This window comes from Adiantum capillus-veneris, chromosome 30 (genome assembly GCF_014529385.1).
Source record: "Adiantum capillus-veneris isolate H3 chromosome 30, ASM1452938v2, whole genome shotgun sequence".
NCBI classification, from domain to species: Eukaryota; Viridiplantae; Streptophyta; class Polypodiopsida; order Polypodiales; family Pteridaceae; genus Adiantum; species Adiantum capillus-veneris.
The window spans coordinates 84,784,572-84,802,839 of NC_140960.1; the positions used below are offsets into that span (position 1 = coordinate 84,784,572).

Here is an 18,268-nt window from a genome sequence, read left to right on the forward strand (position 1 = left end):
ATGCTTCACGCGAAATTGTCAAAGCACTATGCTTTGCACAACATACAATATGTTCCAAAAGAAATGTGAAAACATGGAAAAACAAGAAAAACGTAAAATTGACTAACTTGGTCATCCTACTGTAACCAGTTGTCTTGAAATTTTAAAGAACAAACTCACTGGAGAATGGCTCATAGCCATAGCTGCTGCGCGAGAGAGAGTTGTCGCGTATATCATATACAACCTCTTTGCATGTAATGAAATAACACGTAGACAAACTGACAAATTCCTCCAAGTTTTTATGCTCATAGCATAAGCCAGATGGGAAAATTTCAATGCAAGATGCCGAAGTGGAAGCCTTGATTCCCTCAACAACAAAAGAAATTTGACCGTGTCGACCATTCACAAAAATTAGACCTTGTCTACTTGTAGATCTGCTGGAAAAACAGAATTATATGTGCAAAGTATGTGCATCTCGTACATACTTGAGTCTATGAATGATAGCCAAGATCAATCGTAGACACCCATTGCATTCCATACTTATCAAGCACATGATCAATAAACAAATATAAACTGCGTACCTCATTCAGTACACTTGTCGACGAAGCTTGCCATCGTAAGAGTTGGATGAGTTGCCAGCAAGAAGAAAACCGAGAAATGATTTTCCAGATACTGATGTTTGGTTCCATAGACATGACCAAAAGTGGATTCAAATTCACCATTTCGGATTGCCTGCTTCTTAGGATTGAATTAATGATCGGACGTGCCAATCATTGTTGCCTTAGAAGGCACAGGCCATGCCTGAGTTACCGCTACTACTAGACAACCGTGCCTCATAGAAACCCATGTATAGGTGATCCCTATCAAAGCCATGCTCCTTAGTCCAAATCATGGTAATGACTACCAAAATTGGACGTAATATGTTGACCTTGATCATACTGGACCCGTAGGTAATCGCTCAGGGCACCATGACCGAGATTAACATAAGAACATACTCCTGCAATTCAATTGATACATAAAGCTATGAAAATTGCAAACCTGATAATCCGTTCGTGTGCTTGTCCGAGGTCAAGCACTTTCTTCACCATCGATCCCTGGGAAACTCGAAAACATGACCATATGACTGCCATTATCGACTCCGGGGCAACTCGAAAACATGACCACAGAGCCTTCCTTGATGAGTGATGCTTTCATGGCCGTCGAATGCAACGTGGTGGGAGTACTACGCCCTTACTTTGTGTAAAAAATCATGGCCCGTTATCGAGGTCACAGAAAACAAATTCCATGGTGCATGGCATAAGCTCGTATCTCGAATTTTGCAGTGCATCATGGAATAAGCTCGCATCTTGAATGCTGCAGCGCATCATGGTATAAGCTCGTAGCTCGAGTTCTACATCGCATCATGGTATAAGCTTGCAACTCAAATTCTTGGTGGGAAGGCGCCCTTTGGATGGCCTTAGGGCTGGCAATTGGGCGCCCACTTGAGAGGAACATAATTTTTTTTTAAAGAAAATAGCTTCAACAGCGATGGTGGCCGCTGCGTAGAGGCAAAGGAAGGAGATCGCACATGCAACAAGCCCTGGTTCGAAACGCAACAGAAATGAGTTGTGCCCTCTTGCTCCGCGCGCACCCTTTAAGCCCGCAAACAAGCGATTCCATGCAGGTCCATGACGGCCTTCCACCTCCCTTAAGTGGGTGTGCACACGGACCAACTATCCTCGCCTGCCAAGAAAGATTGCCCACGGCTCTGCCCTACCGAATCTGCATGAGCTCCTATCTCCAAGACTTGATGGCTCGACCCCAGAGAGAGAGAGAGAGAGAGAGAGAGAGAGAGAGAGAGAGAGAGAGAGAGAGAGAGAGAGAGAGAGCATGCATGCCGATCTCCTTCCTCCCTTCTCCATCCCTGAGCTCTGATACCAATGTGAGACCGCAGGGTAGACAAACATGCGAATAACCTCCCGCCCATCCTATATATAGGCCCTTGGCCCTCTTCCATATATAGACCCCTTTACTGCATGTGTGTCCGGCACGTTGCCAGGGCCGTGCCCACCTAGTCCTACCCTTAGCATGACATTTTCATTCAAATTATTAAAGAAAGACCTAAGGATCTTCCTATTTTGTAAACACATAACAAGATCTTTGTTGTTGATGAGTATGTGCTTGATTTGTGAGTGCATTTCGAAATGTTGAAGATGAGATAAGTTACTCTCAGCATGCACAAAAGCTATCTATAGATAAGCACCATTGTGCTCTCACATTCAATGATGATGAATAGGTCTTGTCAAGTTTCCAAAGGCTCAATTGCAAGACACAACAGAGAAGAGTGGACAAGGTGAGAAAACCTACCAAAACTACCTCATCCTTATTATGGACCTTTCCAAATTTAGGAAAGATTAATAGTATGGCATATGAGCTTAAAGCTTCTATCCCACTTGGAAGATACATTAACACTTCTCATGGTAGCTTATTACAACAATATAAAGGGTCTCTTTCTATAGAGCCAATTCATGAAGATCCTCCAAAATTTGACAAGGTAGATGAAATCCTCCAACTAGAACTCATTTTACAACACTAAGATAACCTCCTTTATAGCAGTCACGTTTTGTGGAAGTATTTAGTCAAGTTTAAGAATTACTCTTTTGATGATGCACAATAAGGATGGAACCTCAACTTAAAAACTCTCTTTTCCCAATTGAAGGCTGGAACTACACACATGGGTTGGGTAATGCACAAGACATTGATGTATAAAAATGCTTTCATTCTGGGTGCAAATTGAGCACCCTAATATACATATACCAACTAAAGACAAAAAATCGTATGACCTATTCCTAAACCTTTAGTGGACATTGATACACAAAACAATCTTGTGAATACTCTTACATATTAGTAATAGGACATGGTGTGCAAATTGAGCACCCTAATTTACATATACCAACTAAAGACAAAAAATCGTATGACCTATTCCTAAACCTTTAGTGGGCATTGATCCACAAAAACAATCTTGTGAATACTCTCACATATTAGTAATAGGACATGGTTTCCCATTTAGCTAGCTAATATCAAAACCACCCATCGAGCACAAAAATTCACATTAAGCACTTTAACTATTAGCCCAACCAGGATATGACCTCACAAATTCAATATTATTGCACTGTTTACACATTTGTGACCCATATAATCTATACCTTTTTCAAAAACTTGGGTAGAGACAGATCCAAGTGTTTCGCATAAGCCAAATGAACTCTCACTCAACAAAACCTTTAAGCAATCTCTAAAGCTCACCGATTAATACAATCTTTTAATGTTCCTTCAATTTTTTTTTCCAAATTAACAAATGTTTCCTTCGAAAAAATTATTTACCAAATTAACCAATGTTTCCTCTCACACTAATCACTTTATATCGTAAACCTTCTAGTCCATTGTTGTTATTCGTACAAACTTTAATTGAAGTACCGGTGCCATTTTATCAACATCATCTAATAGTGTTTCTAGGTGACTTTAACATAAATGCAAGTTACGTGAACCTATACGGTGTTCGCATCTACAATCTATACACTAACATATAGCTAGCAAGATCACAATGTATGACATCACCTTAGACCATATCTCAACAACAAACCACCTCTCCAACATTATGAATGGACTAAATATATATTGTGGTCAGACCATTCCACCATTTAACCTCTCTTCCTATCTCTTCTCAAAATCTAAACTAGATGTGAATTGGTGATCCTTTCATCACGTACTCACTTCCAAAAACAACCAGATTTCAAGCACAATAAGGAAGAGGGTTTCTGATTGTTCTATCATGAACGCTCTTAGAGTTTAAGCCATCTTTAAGAAGAGGGTTGGTGATTTTCCATAAACACTTTTTCACAAACCGGTACATCAACACAAACGTAAGCTTACTTTCTTAGCACTGTACATTGCGATTAGTTCAATTGCCCAACATTATGATCATAACTATATACACATTCTAATCAGACCATTCCACCATTTACTTCATGCTCCCAACATCTAAAAGCCCCCCCCCCCCCCCCCCCCCCCCCCCCTTCTCTCTCTCTCTCTCTCTCTCTCTCTCAGCATGAGCACATAGGCTCTAGCTAGCCGGCTAAAATGAGGTCTACAAGTGCGATCACTGACATGGCAAGCACTTTTCGTGGTCGGACCATGGCGGCTGGCTGGCCGGTGTAGCCCAAGGCTCACCCTCCCTTGTAGGCTTTCTTCACGCTTTGCATTCTCTTCCTGCATCCTTCTCTCCTAGCTACCTTTGATCCTTTGCAAGCAGCCCTATTGTGCTCAAGATCAACTCGATGGTAGCCGGCTACCTTCCATCTCCTCCTTGCTGCCCGGTCGGTCGGCCGGCTGCACCAACTCCATGTGCTAAAGCTATCTCGTAGCATGAGCACATAGGAGTGCTCCAACCGGCCATCCACCATCTCCAAGGGGCCCGTGCATGGCTGGTAAAATCCAAGCCCCGCCTCTTCCAGCCATCTTCTCGCTCCAAGCCCTCTTCCTCCACGTGTCTTGTGGCTTCTCTCCACCGTCGCTCCCCCGACAGTCGCCTTGTTGTGCTCAAGATCATTAAGCTCCAACCAGCCAGTAGGCCATGGCCTTGCTCTTGCCAGCCGGCTGCTGGGAGCTCTATGTATGTGCTAGAGCTATCTCTTTACCTCTTTCAAATACGAACTTTGCAGCACCAACACAAGCATACGAACTGGACCTCTCTCTCTCCTTCAACAGCTTTTCCGAGTAGTGGAAGACAAGCAAGCGAAACCACATGCACAATTCAGCAAACACCTCCATCCCAACTTTGCAGCAGCTGAGCGAAAAGAAGCAACTATCATATAGTACCTTTGCTACTCCGTCCGCAGTTCTTGTGTATCTGCCTTCTTATCTTGTTTCTCGTCACAGGCAAGTTTTCTCTCAGAATACGCACCTTCATTTTTGCGAGTCAAGGAGAGAGCTTGGAGTATGCAGCTTTTGCAGAAGGCCTTCTGGGGAGAGAGGGTCGTGATCAAACTCAACAACGCCACAAAGAGTGACGCAAGACACTCGCATCGTTTTGCAGCAATGCCTCACGCACGAGCTAGAGATGGCTCTCGAATGCCTCATGTACTCACTGTGGCAGGATCCGATTCCGGGGCAGGAGCTGGCATTCAAGCTGACCTTAAAGCTTGTGGAGCTCTTGGTGTCTACTGCTCCACCGCCATCACTGCATTGACTGCCCAAAATACCACAGGAGTTCAGGTATCTTGGGCTTTAAAATCACCTTGAACAATAAGGAGTAACAGAGCTTTTATTGCTAGGAAAAATATGTGAAAGGGATATCATGCATGGTATATGACAACCAGTTTCCGGGTCAGCATACACATTGCAATATAGTTGGGTATGAGAAGCACTATGCTGAATATATATTATGCGAGAGTCAATGTGCGGATGTGTGTGTGTTGGGGGGGGGGGGGGGGGGGGGGGGGGGGTTTGTTGCCTTCGGGGGCAACTGATAATAGAATCGGAACGATACAGAGAAGATTAGCATGGCCCTTGTGCCTTGCGCAAGGATGACACACACAATGTATGTGTGTGACATCATCTCCATTGCACAAGACACAAACATGCATGCACATTTGCATGCATATTTGTACACGGGTCAGAGAGAACTTTTTTTTGGTTAAGCTATGGTGCCATTTGACATCTTTATGGGTGTTTTGACATATTTTCCTTCTGCTTCTCAGGGAATTCATGTAACTCCAGATGACATCTTTGCCATGCAACTTGAGTCTGTCTTTTCTGACATGGAAGTTGATGTGGTACATTCTTTAATTATGCCTCCTTTCAATTGGGCATGTAAATAAGTTTCGATGCTGACATTGCAAAGATTTTGTCTATCGTATATCTTGGAGCAAATAAGCTCAGCACACAATTTAGTGATGACAATAAGGAAATTTACTGGCAATATTCCATCTGTATTATTTTGTTTAAGAGTTTCTTTTTGCACTTTGAGCCAGATATGTCTGATTTAATGCCTTTTGTCACCTTCATTGGACTTTTCTGACTCGTTGTCATCTCCAGTTACTATGGACATCATGTGAATTGGGATCATATCGTATCCTTTTTCATCATAGGATTAAGGTCTATAGGTTACAAGTACATATGGAGAGGTTTTAAAATTTGGTATCTGCAATCTTTTGCAAATGGTCAGGTCAAGACAGGGATGCTACCAACTGCTCAAATAATCAACATTCTTTGCAGTCAGCTTAATTTTTCACCCAGTCCAAGGTATGTCTATTTTTCCATGAGAGTTACTGTTTTTTGGGATATCTCTTTTCATGTTTTTCTGAGAGAAGCATTTTCAATGATTAAGGTCAGGGTTAGTTGTTGATCCTGTGATGCTTGCTACGAGTGGTGATCGGTTGGCTGGCCATGAGGTGCTGGATGTGTTATGGTTAGACATTACTGGCTCCTTTTTGGGCTACACGTATGAACATTTTTGTCTATGACAATGATTATGATGATTTAAACCCCATGAAATCATGCAGTAAGAAACTCTTACCGTTAGCAGACATTGTGACACCAAATTTGGCTGAAGCCTCCATTCTCTCGGGTAGGAAAAATCTACACACTCTGTCAGACATGCATGAAGCGGCTAAAGTAATAAAGGATTATGGTCCACGGTAATTAAGATTAGCAGTATGTTTATTTTACCATCTTCATGGCTTCCACCGGCTGCTGCTTTTTGGTCTTATATGTTCAAGTGGTTTCTTACTTTCAACAACTTTATATTTTATGCAGGTATGTTCTGGTTAAAGGTGGGCATTTGGATGGCTCTGATGATGCAGTGGATGTGCTTTATGATGGTAAACTGTTATGCTTTTTTCATCTATACTGTGACATGAAGGGGATGATGTGTGAGCTTTTCTCAGGTGAGAGAACTGTTTGAAAGTGTTTCTCCACATTAAAGAGTTTGTACGCTTTAATGCATTAGTCCTTTAAGTTTTCCTGGCTCAACAGAGGTGCCACTCACGATTGCACACCATTGAGATTCCAAAAGAAATACAATGGGCCATAAATGCATGCTAGGATATAATTTCTATCTTGCTATGTGTGAATGGTATTGTGCTAAAGGAGTGTGCTGATGAGATCTTACGTGTGGCATTCAAATCTATATTGGCATAGGCAATCTGATCTGAGCACAAAATTTACATCTGTGGCCGGGTTACTGGAATCTGTTTGGTTGTATGTTACCTAGACAGACAATGTGCATGCATACAGTTCCAAGAGCAGGGTGTGCAAGTCTTGATCAATGCTTTTATATGGGTCACCATTATGCACGCCACAACCAAGCTTTTTACATGATGATGAAGCCCCTGGCTGGCCACAATAGCTTGGTTTTATGACTCACAATGTACCTGTATCTCTCAAGACAAAACGGAAGGCTGGCTGGTCTGGTGGCATGTTGGCATAGTAACATGGAACGGTGAACAGGGTCAGGAATGGGGTCGAGAAGACATTACACTTTTGTGTAGCGGTACTTTTATCACTTTCATCTTCGGAGAGGCTTGCCCCCGCCCCAGCAGATCGCTCTCCTTAAACACAGATTTATTTTTCTGGTTCTGTAGTATCAAGATTTTGACTGCTGCCGTGTGCCCCAGTGTTGGGTGAAACTATCCTTTCCATAGCTACCGGCAGAGTTTAGGTTGCCATACATGTTGAGGTACACCTTTCATGTTTTTGGTGTAGCTTCAGACATTTTGTGCCATCTATAAATGTGGCTGTCATTACCTTCATGGAGTTTCTTGAGACCATCGACTACGAGTGGGAGGGGGTGATTCGTTCACAGAGAATGGTGCTCATGGATGGGCAGGCCAAACTAGTGCCTCAGTTGTCATATGATTGGACACCTTGTCAAGGATTCTCCCAAGGTGCAGATGCAGAGACAGTTTGGTTATAGGAGAGCCTGCTCCTTTCAGGATCACCAGATCCAGCATAGTTCAAATGGTGTCAGGACTCTGTGCAGCAGTATGGCAGAGATTAGAGGGGTACAAAGTTATTAGCATGGCAGAGATCAGAGGGGGCGAAGTCAGCAGCAGTCGAGTCAGAGTAGTGAGTAGGGGCAGAGACAGAGGCAGCTAGGCAGTGAGAGACAGATGCATCCTGTTATGGTTGGTTGGACCAGGTTGACAAAAGGGTTTTGATAGTGGATAGTGAGTAGCCGCTAGACAAGCCATTGGATGGGAGTGAGCCTTGACAAGAGGCAGAGGTCCCTCTTGAACGGTTGGACTAGCAGTCTGAGGTGCCGATGACAGTAAAGGCAAAGAGACATGCAGACCGGAAAGTGCAGCAGTCAGTGGGGTCTTTGAAGGCACAGTTAGAGGCTCCACTCGCGCCGGTGGCTTTAGTTTACTGGCTTCAGGACATTAGAGAGTCCCCAATGCAGCAAGAGGAGGGCTTTGATTACTTCGCTGGGTTTGCCTCTACTTTGAATGTCATTCTATCAATGTGGCTGCCAGCCCATTTCTTTGTTGTAGGCCCGTGGAGATCCTCAGACGAGTCGGAGATCCATTAAGAACTGGGCCTCTCAGGGCTGTCACGTGCACATTTAACCCTATGTGCATGTGGACAAGCTATCTCAGGTCTAGGGTTCAGGTCAGCTTAGGAAGTGTTATGGCACCTTTGTGAGCCTATGAGCAGGCCGTGCATGTCCAGGCACTTACAATAGTTGCATATCCTCTGATTGCACACCCAGTACCACCCAACGTATGCATTGTCCAAGCGGAAGGTCCAATTCCCAGCCAGGTTTGGGACATAACATTTTTTAGGCAGTTTGGCATTTTATTTATTTAATTGTATAATTTATGAGGTCGTGGGCTGTTGGGAAGGCTGCTCGACGCAGCTTGCTGCACCTATATAAGCAGACAGGGGACGCCCAATTCTAGCAGAAGAGAGAGAAGAAGTTCCAGCAACTTGCAGTGTTCTCTCCTGAGCAAGTTGACAGAAGACAGCATTTTCAGCCAGCAAGACAACCAGCGTTTTTGGATTTTGCCAGATCTTCTAGCATTTTAGTTGCAGATCAGTCCAGCGTTTTTCAGTAGTAGCAGATCAAGCCTAGTGTTTTGCAGTTTTCGACGCCTTTTAGTTTTCAGCACTTAGACTTTGCAGATCTAGCCCCTAGCCTTGCAGATCTCACCTACCCGCAGCAGATCCTCGCCGTACCGTCGAGTCAGCCAGCGGTTTCAGCCCGCTGTTTTCAGATTTCAGCATTTGCGTTTTCAGCACATCGTCGTCATCTCCATCCTCGTTGACATAGTATCAGTATCAGAAAGCCAACATCTGGCAGATTTCAGCTTTTCAGCCCTAGCGTTTTCAGTTTTCAGCCCGTCCTCGTCGTCATTATCATTGTCGTCGATATCGTCGTCAAGTCCATTGTATCCAGACCATTGTACCATATTTGTGCAATCTATAGCATAGACCTCTCTCGCCATAGAGGGGGGGCGCTTGGAGGAGGGTTTGAGAATTGTCTTGTCACGATTGTGACGATGTTGCAGTATTACATACACTCCTAGTTGCAGATACGCAAAGTGCCATGCCAAGGAGAACCCCTACGCTTGGATGGTCATGACCCTTCGCTCAAGAGACGTGCCTCTTCGCCAAAAGCCACACTCCTTCGACGACTGATCACACCCCTTCGCTCTACGGGTGCGACTCTTCGCCCAACGGTTGCAGCTCTTCGCCAGGAGATGTGTCTTTTCATTTGTGTCTTTACGTGTCCTATATAAGGAGCCCTTGTATCTCGCTTTCAATCAATCAAACACAGAGTCTTCTGAGTCTTGTTTCTGAGTTCAGTTCAAGTTCTTAAGTCTTAATCATGAGTTTAAGTACTTAATTAAGGATCAGTACCTAGAATCCTCACAGTGGTATCAGAGCAAAATTTTTCCCGGGACCCTAAGGTTGTGAGCCTCTCACCCTCGTTGCTACACTCTACCCCCTTCCCAGAGTTGCATGGAAGAAGCAGAAAGGCGACACCTAAAGGCGATGTGTAGTCAACACATGTAAACCCTCACTTGCATCGGACACACAGACAGAGAGGGATGGCATGCAACGCTTACCTGGCACGTGTGAAGACAGGTATGCCTCAAGCTTCCACGTTGCCTTGTTACTCACGGTGATTCTCCCGCGCGCGTCGCGCTCTTCTTCTTCGCCTTTGGTGCCTCTTGACGAATGGATGCACCCCTATGCTTGAAGCGTTGCACCCTTTGCATAATCCCTTGTTACTGAAAACGTTTCGGCTTTGCTTCTGGTTGCTGGAAGTTTTTTTTTCACTGGAGGCTACGTGAGCCCTTTGATTGCCTCTTTCGCTGCTGAATTTTTTCCAAGTGGTGCTTTGCACACTTCACACTCTGCGGCCTTTCTCACCCCTCATGGACCAGATTTTTAAAGCCTCTCCAATTGGGCCATTGATGACGTGGCATCTGGTTAATAAACACAACCAGCCAGCGAATTAACCAACTGATCGTGGGCAGCCGACGAATTGCATATAGCATAAAAGTATTAAACCCAGCAGCAGCGCAATACTTTAAAAAAAATCAACACAAAGGTTTTTATGCCTAGTGGCCGGTCACACTTGGCTGGACTAACCCAATTTTTTTAAAAACCTCATGTGAACTCAACCCCAAATTTTAAATTAAAAAAAAAACCCCCTCATGTGAACTCACTTGAGACGTTAAATTTCCCCCATTCACTTACGTGAGGCCTAATGACACACAGCAAGCAGCGTTTAGATTTTGCGCACCCCGTCTTGCAAAGTACCCTCAACAACATTGGCTCTGTGTGCACTTTTTGCGTGCGGGACTCTTCGCCATCATGGCGGACGGAGAATTCAATGTATCCATTTAATATCTTTCGTACATAGACGAGATTTCCGCAGCAATCTTGTCGGCGTACCCTCTCCCGGCACCCGAAATAATCGTCATTCTCGATACTCCTAAGCCGAAACCCGTTCCAGACGCAGTTTCCGCTCCCGAAGTATTCGCTTCTTAAGCTTATTCGGCGAAAAAGTTACTTTCGCCGATCAGTTGGCATGGCCGAATCACAAGATGGCAACGACAATATATTACCCGAGGATTCGATAGCAATTCTCAAAGCACAGATGGCAACACTTTCCAGGAGCCTCGCATCAATTCATGCTCGCTTGGATCAGATGCAAATACAAACCTCTTCTCGGAGTCACCCAACAACTTCTCGAACAATACATGCATCTTCTTCCGACGCTTCAGTGGTCGACCAGAAAGAACCACTCAAATATAAGCCTTCGGAACCGAAATTCTCACCCAAAGCATGTTTTCTCAGAGACAACTAGACGCAAAGTATCTTCGTGTGAGCAACAAAAGTCTCAGCATGAATATTCTTGGAAACGTTACAGTACTAAACAACCAACTTCTTATTGGAATCATCAGCAACAAAAGCAGCAATATGAAGCTTCCAAAGGATAATCAGCAATATCAAGATGGGCTTACTTAGTGGCATAGATATCCGACCCTAGTTGAGTACTCGGTCGTGAATGCTGCGACGCAGGACAAGTTCCCCCTCGCGAGCCATGCGCTACATTTAAGTCTTTCTTGTCTAATGGTGGTAAAGTTGAAGATTTATTGATCCTTTCCTTGTGCAAGAGGATCCTTCAGAGGTCTAAGAGGCAACATCTCCCTCGACCTCCCCCTTCTCAATTGGAAGCCTTAATACCCGTTGAGAAAGCTGAAGATTCAGGTTATTGTGTAACACCCAACAAGCTCAAAACCCTTTCATTGGCCTTGATCCAGGCAGAAACAGTAGCCTCGTCACCGCCCGTGCAGAATAAAGTCCTTGTCTTTGAACAAATACCCAATGCCGTGGTGAATGAAAATTCTTCGTTAACTTTGAAGACTAAAGTCCTTACCTCAAGAAGTGCAGAGGATGACTTAATTACAGACTCTTGCAACACGACTTCAGTCGCTGCAATTGAATCGTTGGATACAATTTGTTCCAGTGATAAACCTTTACAGATGAATATACCTTCAGACACTACTCTGTCTCAGTCTACGACAGCCCTTGAGGAAGATTTTATTGTTCGAGATAAACCAATGGAATACCTTACAGTTTTTCAACCAATGGTCATCACTCAACAGAAAACTCAAGTCAGTTTACCAATAATTTCACTCGAAGCAGATACAGACTCAATCTTTTATTGGACAAAGCTCGAAGTTACAAATAACTTTGACAAAGGCATTTATCAAGTTGTAGGTATGATTAGTTTTCAGATTGGCAAAATAGTCATGGTCAATAACAGTGCCATGACATGGGACTTAACAGAAAGAGCTTTGGATGCAGAAGCACAACAACAATACATTTCCTTCTCCTGGAGTTTCTACAACTACCCTGGGTTTTATTTAAAGAGGGAGGGAATGTCACGATTGTGACTATGTTGCAGTATTACATACACTCCTAGTTGCAGATACGCAAAGTGTCATGCCAAGGAGAACCCCTACTCTTGGATGGTCACGACCCTTCGCTCAAGAGACCTGCCTCTTCGCCAAAAGCCACACTCCTTCAACGACTGGTCACACCCCTTTGCTCTACGGGTGCAACTCTTCGCCCAACGGTTGCAGCTCTTCGCCGAAAGGATGTGTCTTTACGTCTAAAGTCATGTCTCTTCACCAGGAGATGTGTCTTTTCATTTGTGTCTCTTCGTCTCCTATATAAGGAGCCCTTGTATCACACTTTCAATCAATCAAACACAGAGTCTTTTGAGTTCAATTCAAGTTCTTAAGTCTTAATCATGAGTTTAAGTATTTAATTAAGGATTAGTACCTAGAATTCTCACACGTCTGGTGTCGTATTCTTTTCTCTCTCTCTCTCTCTCTCTCTCTCTCTCTCTCTCTCTCTCTCTCTCTCTCTCTCTCTCTCTCTCTCTCAACACCTTCATTCATAGTAGCAATTACTTTGTTTGTGATCATTGCATTCTCTCTCTAAAGGAACGGAAGGCTCTCCCTTCCGTAAGTAAAAGGAACCCTTGAGCACAGTTCGGAGCACTCATCTTGAGCAATATCAACATTCAGTTGTGCTGCACCGTACATTGGTATCAGAGCTTTGGCAATGTTCTGTATCACTCAAGGAAAGAATCACAATAAATTTGTTGCTTGTTACAGTCGTACGTAACCCACGTGTCGATTCCTAATTGTGTTTTTGAAGAGTGACATGTAACCCAAGAAAGAAGGGCTTGTCCAACCTCCCCTTGTTCCTCTTTTCACTCATTGAGAGCGGACCGTGCACTTAGCGGCCGACCAATCGATGTGAGGTGGGAAAAAGCAACTTTGGTGTGAGCGTAAGGCCGCCAAGGGATGTGCCTGCAAGGAAGAGTCGAGCTCGGGTAAGAGAAAAGCCTTCTCAAACACTGATTGCAAGCTAAAGAACTCAAGAACCTAAACAAGCTAAAAAACTCAAGAACCTAAAGAACTCAAGAACCTAAAGAACTTAAGAACCCAAGAATCTCAAGAACCCAAGTTCCTCGAGAACTTAAGTACCCAAGATCTCAGTGTATGGTCATCACCCAAAGCGAAATAGATATTTTGCGTGAAGGTGATGAGAGTGGAGTTGGTGACGAAGAATTTTTCCAACCAGGAGGTTTTTTTTTCCGATTCTCCCCCTTCCCCATCTACGCCACGGGTTGCACCAAATCCTATGGAGGCTTTGGTCAAGTCGATGATGGACATGATGCTACAACAAGAGGCGCAACGTGCCGCCTTGGATCGCGACCGCGAAGAAAGAAAGGCAGCCTTGGAGCGTGAGCAAGCGCGCTTGGCAACCGAAGAAAGAAAGGCAACTATGGAGCTTGAGCGTGAGGGGCAGAGAGACCAACGCATGCAAGAGTTGGTCCTACAGGTACTCACACCTCAAAATCCGAGCCGGTCGAAGATGTGGGCAGTTCTTCAGGTAGCACAAGCAGGAATGCGGACTCCAACAATCCAATCACTGAGAAGTTGACGCTCAGAAAGTATGACACTAAGATGGATGCTAATATGTTTGACAATTGTTGACCGTTTCAGCAAATTTTGCATGTTGATTCCTTGTAAGGCCACAGTCACTGCATAAGATGTAGTACGGTTGTTCATTAAGCATTGGGTGGTTTGCCAAAGTCAATCGTTTTATATAGGGATGTTAAGTTCACGTCCAATTTTTGGTGGGTTCTCTTTGAAAATTTTGGCACTAAATTGAATTTTTCATCGGCTTTTTATCCGTAGTCAGATGGTCAAACAGAAATTGCAATCAGTTTGCTTTTGATGTTTTGAAGTCTTGTGTGCATGATCAACAGTCTCATTGGGAGCTCTATCTCCCATTGGTCCAAGCAATTTTGAATGACTCTTATTTCGCTACCATTGGTAGAACTCTGTATGGCCGTCCATTCCAGTCACTTTTGACTCGCTCGGTCAGCCCATTGCCTGATGCCAATGCTAAAAGTCAGTCATTGGATGAGATTACTGAGAGTGTGAAGCTTCAGCTAAGCAAGGCTCAGAAATCTTATTCATGGCAAGCTACCAAGCATCGCCAGGATGTTACTATCAAGGAAGGGGATTGGGTCCGTTTGAGAATCATGAAGCAATGTCTTAAGCAAGTAGGAAAGAAGTGTCCAAAATTGTCTTTTAGAATGTATGGTCCATTTCATGTCATTAAAGGGATCAATGAGGTTTCTATGAAATTACAATTGCCTAACTCATGGTCAATGCACAACATTTTCCATGTTTCCTGGTTGAAAGTGTTTCAAAGTACACCTCCAAAGGACATTTCCGGCGAAGAAGAGCCCGAGATCATTGATGAAGCTGAAGTCATGGAGTCGGAGCAAGTGTTGTTGCATCGGTTTCGCCATGGCTCAAAGAAGCAAGTCAGACAATACTTTTTGAAGTTCAAGGATCGAGGAACCCACGAGGCAGTGTGGGTCGATGAAGAATTTTTCAGAGATTATCTAGAGTTGTAAGCAGACTACAAGGAAGCCATGCAGCTCAGTACCAATACCTCACTTTGAAAAGGAGGGAATGTCACGTGCACATCTAACCCTATGTGCATGTGGACTAGCTATCTCAGGTCTAGGGTTCAGGTCAGCTTAGGAAGTGTTATGGCACCTTTGTGAGCCTGTGAGCAGGCCGTGCATGTCCATGTACTTACGAGTAGTTGCATATCCTCTGATTGCACACCCAATACCACCCAGCATATGCATTGTCCAAGCAGAAGGTCCAATTCCCGGCCAGTTTTGGGGCATAACATTTTTTAGGCAGTTTGGCATATTAGTTATTTAATTGCATAATTTATGAGGTCGTGGGCTGTTGGGAAGGTTGCTCGACCCAGCTTGCTACAGCTATATAAGCAGACAGGGAGCGCCCAATTCTAGCAGAAGAGACAAAAGAAGTTCCAGTAACTTGCAGTGTTCTCTCCTCAGCAAGACGGCAAAAGACTTAGCGTTTTAGCCAGCAAGACAACCAACGTTTTTGGATTTTGCTAGATCCTCTAGCATTTAGTTGTAGATCAGCCCAACGTTTTTCAATAGCAGATCAAGGCACCATCTCAGCCAAGACCATCAGCGTTTTCAGTTTTCAGCACTTAAACTTTGTAGGTCTAGCCCCTAGCCTCGCAGATCTCACCTACCCGCAGCAGATCCTTGCGGTACCATCGAGTCAGCCAACGTTTACAGTTTTAGGCCGCTGTTTTCAGATTTCAGCATCTGCGTTCCCAATGCATCGTCATCGAGTTGTCGTCATCACCATCCTCATCGACATAGTGTCAGTATCCAGGAGAAAGTCAGCATCTGGCAGATTTCAGCTTTTCAGCCCTAGCATTTTCAGTTTCAGCCCGTCCTCGTCGTCGTCATCATTGTCGTCGACATCGTCGGCAAGTCCGTTGCATCCAGACCATTGTACCAGATTTGTGCAATCTATAGCATAGAACTCTCTTGCCATAGAGAGGGGGCCCCTTGGAGGAGGGTTTGAGAACCATATGGTGTCGTATTCTTTTCTCTCTCTTTCTCTCAGTCTCAGCACCTTCATTCACAATAGCATTCACTTTGTTTGTGATCATTGCATTCTTTCTTAAAGGAACAGAAGGCTCTCCCTTCTGTAAGTAAAAGGAACCCTTGAGCACAGTTCGGAGCACTCATCTTGAGCAATATCAACATTCACTTCCGCTGCACCTTACAGGGCTTTGTTCTTTGTGCAATATTATGGGAGATGAGGCCCTGTGTTTTTTGGTCCAGATGACACCAGATGGATCACGGATGCTACTATAAGACGATGCATGACCGCCCTTGGATGGAGTTAGTAGTCATTAATGCATTGATAGAGCAGACTTTAATTGAGGCACATAGCTTTATGGGTTTTGAGTTCCTACATAAGATTGAGAGCCAGATTCCAGTTGGATGATGCCTTGGGGAGGTTGATATGGTCAGATGCTGCTATTCCTTGGCTGTTCATTGTGGAGGATTGTATAGGTTATCTTCTTAGTGTGGCTAAGCAGGATGAGTTAGGTATTGCACCTTATTTGGGGATTTGGCAAAGAGATTTGATGTGATGGATGCAAGAAATGCTTCAGGTATAGCTCCTATAGCACAGGGGCTATTTAGTCTCATGGACCATATGAGATGATGCTTTATGAATGTATGATGAGGTGATTGTGGTAGTGAAGGCTGGACTAAACGGTTTTGCTGCATCCTTGGGTGTGGACAGATTCATGCGGGGTTCGTGCTACTAGTTGGACTTCACACCAGTGATAGTCTCATGGTTTTGTATATGGGTATTTTTTTCGCTGATATTATTGTATATGCTGTATTGTTTTTCCTGTATTCTTATATCATGACCCGCCGATTTTATATTATGTGAGTGGGTACACAAAAGCAGTTGTAACTGACAACTTTGAGCAATAAATAAAGCTCCAGAAGGAGCGCCTGTTGGAGGGGCCAATATCTCTGAGTGGGGAACTCTGCCCCACTGTGTGCCGTCTCCAGTGTTCTCTTTTACTTTAAGTTTGCTTTTTCAGTCAGTTTGTGGTATTCTGGCACTATTCTACGGCCGTGTCAAGTGACTTGCTGGTTTCACAAGGTAACACCTCGATTCCGTTAGACCTAGAAGATGAGCAGGAGGGGGACTTTCAACAACGAGGATTTCGTCACATGTTTTAGTCAGGGAGGCTTTCGTGAAGCGTGCTCATCAATAGACTACTTCTATTCCCACATTTCCGGCGCAAGGGTTTTTGAAGGCACGGACACCTTTCTCTCGCAAATATAAGTGTAAACTGGATTCAACGTGGCACAATTTTCTCGTCGTTCTGTAGTCTCTAAGCTTGCCGGATGTGATGTTATTTTGGGCATGAAGTGGTTTCATAGGTTAAAACCCATTATCGATTGGGATAAACTTACACTTTTCATTAAGGATAATTTACGCAGCCTGTCCTCATTCAGGGAGAGCGGAATTCCGTCTTGTCACCAGCGTGTGACTACTATCTATCCTTCTTGTTGATTTCTTTCTTATTATTTATTCATTTTCACACCCCCCTCGGAAAATCTAACTGCCCTGCATTGCATAGCTAGTGTGGAACTGTTCAGAGGGAGTCCAAGCCTGAGGGCAAGAGAGCACTAAGGTTGGACAAGGACTATGGTTAGCCAAAGCGGGGTCATTGACTAGCCAAAGTGGAATCCTTTGCTACAGAGGCTACATTTAGTTCTTGGTGTGGCTGCAATGTACAAAGAGGGTTAGATGACCTAGAAAGATACAATGGCAGCATCTCCTAAAATTTAGGGAACTGCTATTTTGGGACTTGAAAATGTGTTCGCCTCATTACCTCCGGAATGACAAGGGGAACATTTTATTACTCTGCCGTGAAGTCAATTGGGCAACTGGTCGGGAGATTTTTAGGCGGCAACCCCGAAACGGGAAATAGCCCGTAAATGTGCCAAGTGGCACATTTCTGTGCACTTTTCTCATGCAGGAAGAAGTGGCTCTGATTTTAGGAGAAGGGAGGCTCATTTTCAGTCTGTCACAGGTTGAGAGCTATGGAGTGCTTCCTTTCCCTCTTATGTACAGTGCGGTGCCAGGAGTGATGTCCTGCACGCAACGCACTGCCCTCTCTCTCCCCTATGGCAGTATGTTATGCCCCTCTGGTGGGCTTTTCAATTGACCAATGTACAGTTGTGTGGGTTCATGCGCGATTGCCGAGGCAAGAGCCTCTTGCACAGGTACTGGATTAGCTAGCGGCTAATCCCCCGCAGGTACAGGTGATT

The 18,268-nt window shown here is 44.3% G+C and overlaps 1 protein-coding gene and 1 pseudogene across 3 annotated transcripts in view; both read left to right on the plus strand.

The window, feature by feature from the left end:
* Window positions 1-4,395: 4,395 nt before the first annotated feature.
* Window positions 4,396-18,268, plus strand: part of LOC147418323 (thiamine biosynthetic bifunctional enzyme TH1, chloroplastic-like) — a 37,280-nt gene continuing 23,407 nt past the window's right edge. The window contains exons 1-6 of one of the 3 annotated variants that reach the window (XM_086507588.1): window positions 4,398-5,229; window positions 5,715-5,789; window positions 6,182-6,258; window positions 6,344-6,424; window positions 6,519-6,653; window positions 6,772-6,836. In XM_086507588.1, the coding sequence (XP_086363714.1) occupies window positions 4,954-5,229; window positions 5,715-5,789; window positions 6,182-6,258; window positions 6,344-6,424; window positions 6,519-6,653; window positions 6,772-6,836 (709 nt within the window). In that variant the 5' untranslated portion in view covers window positions 4,398-4,953. Of the gene's footprint in view, window positions 5,230-5,714; window positions 5,790-6,181; window positions 6,259-6,343; window positions 6,425-6,518; window positions 6,654-6,771; window positions 6,837-18,268 lie in introns of all 3 variants that reach the window. The other 2 variants (XM_086507589.1, XM_086507590.1) reach the window with 2 other exon arrangements.
* Window positions 5,463-5,575, plus strand: LOC147418324 (U6 spliceosomal RNA; annotated as a pseudogene).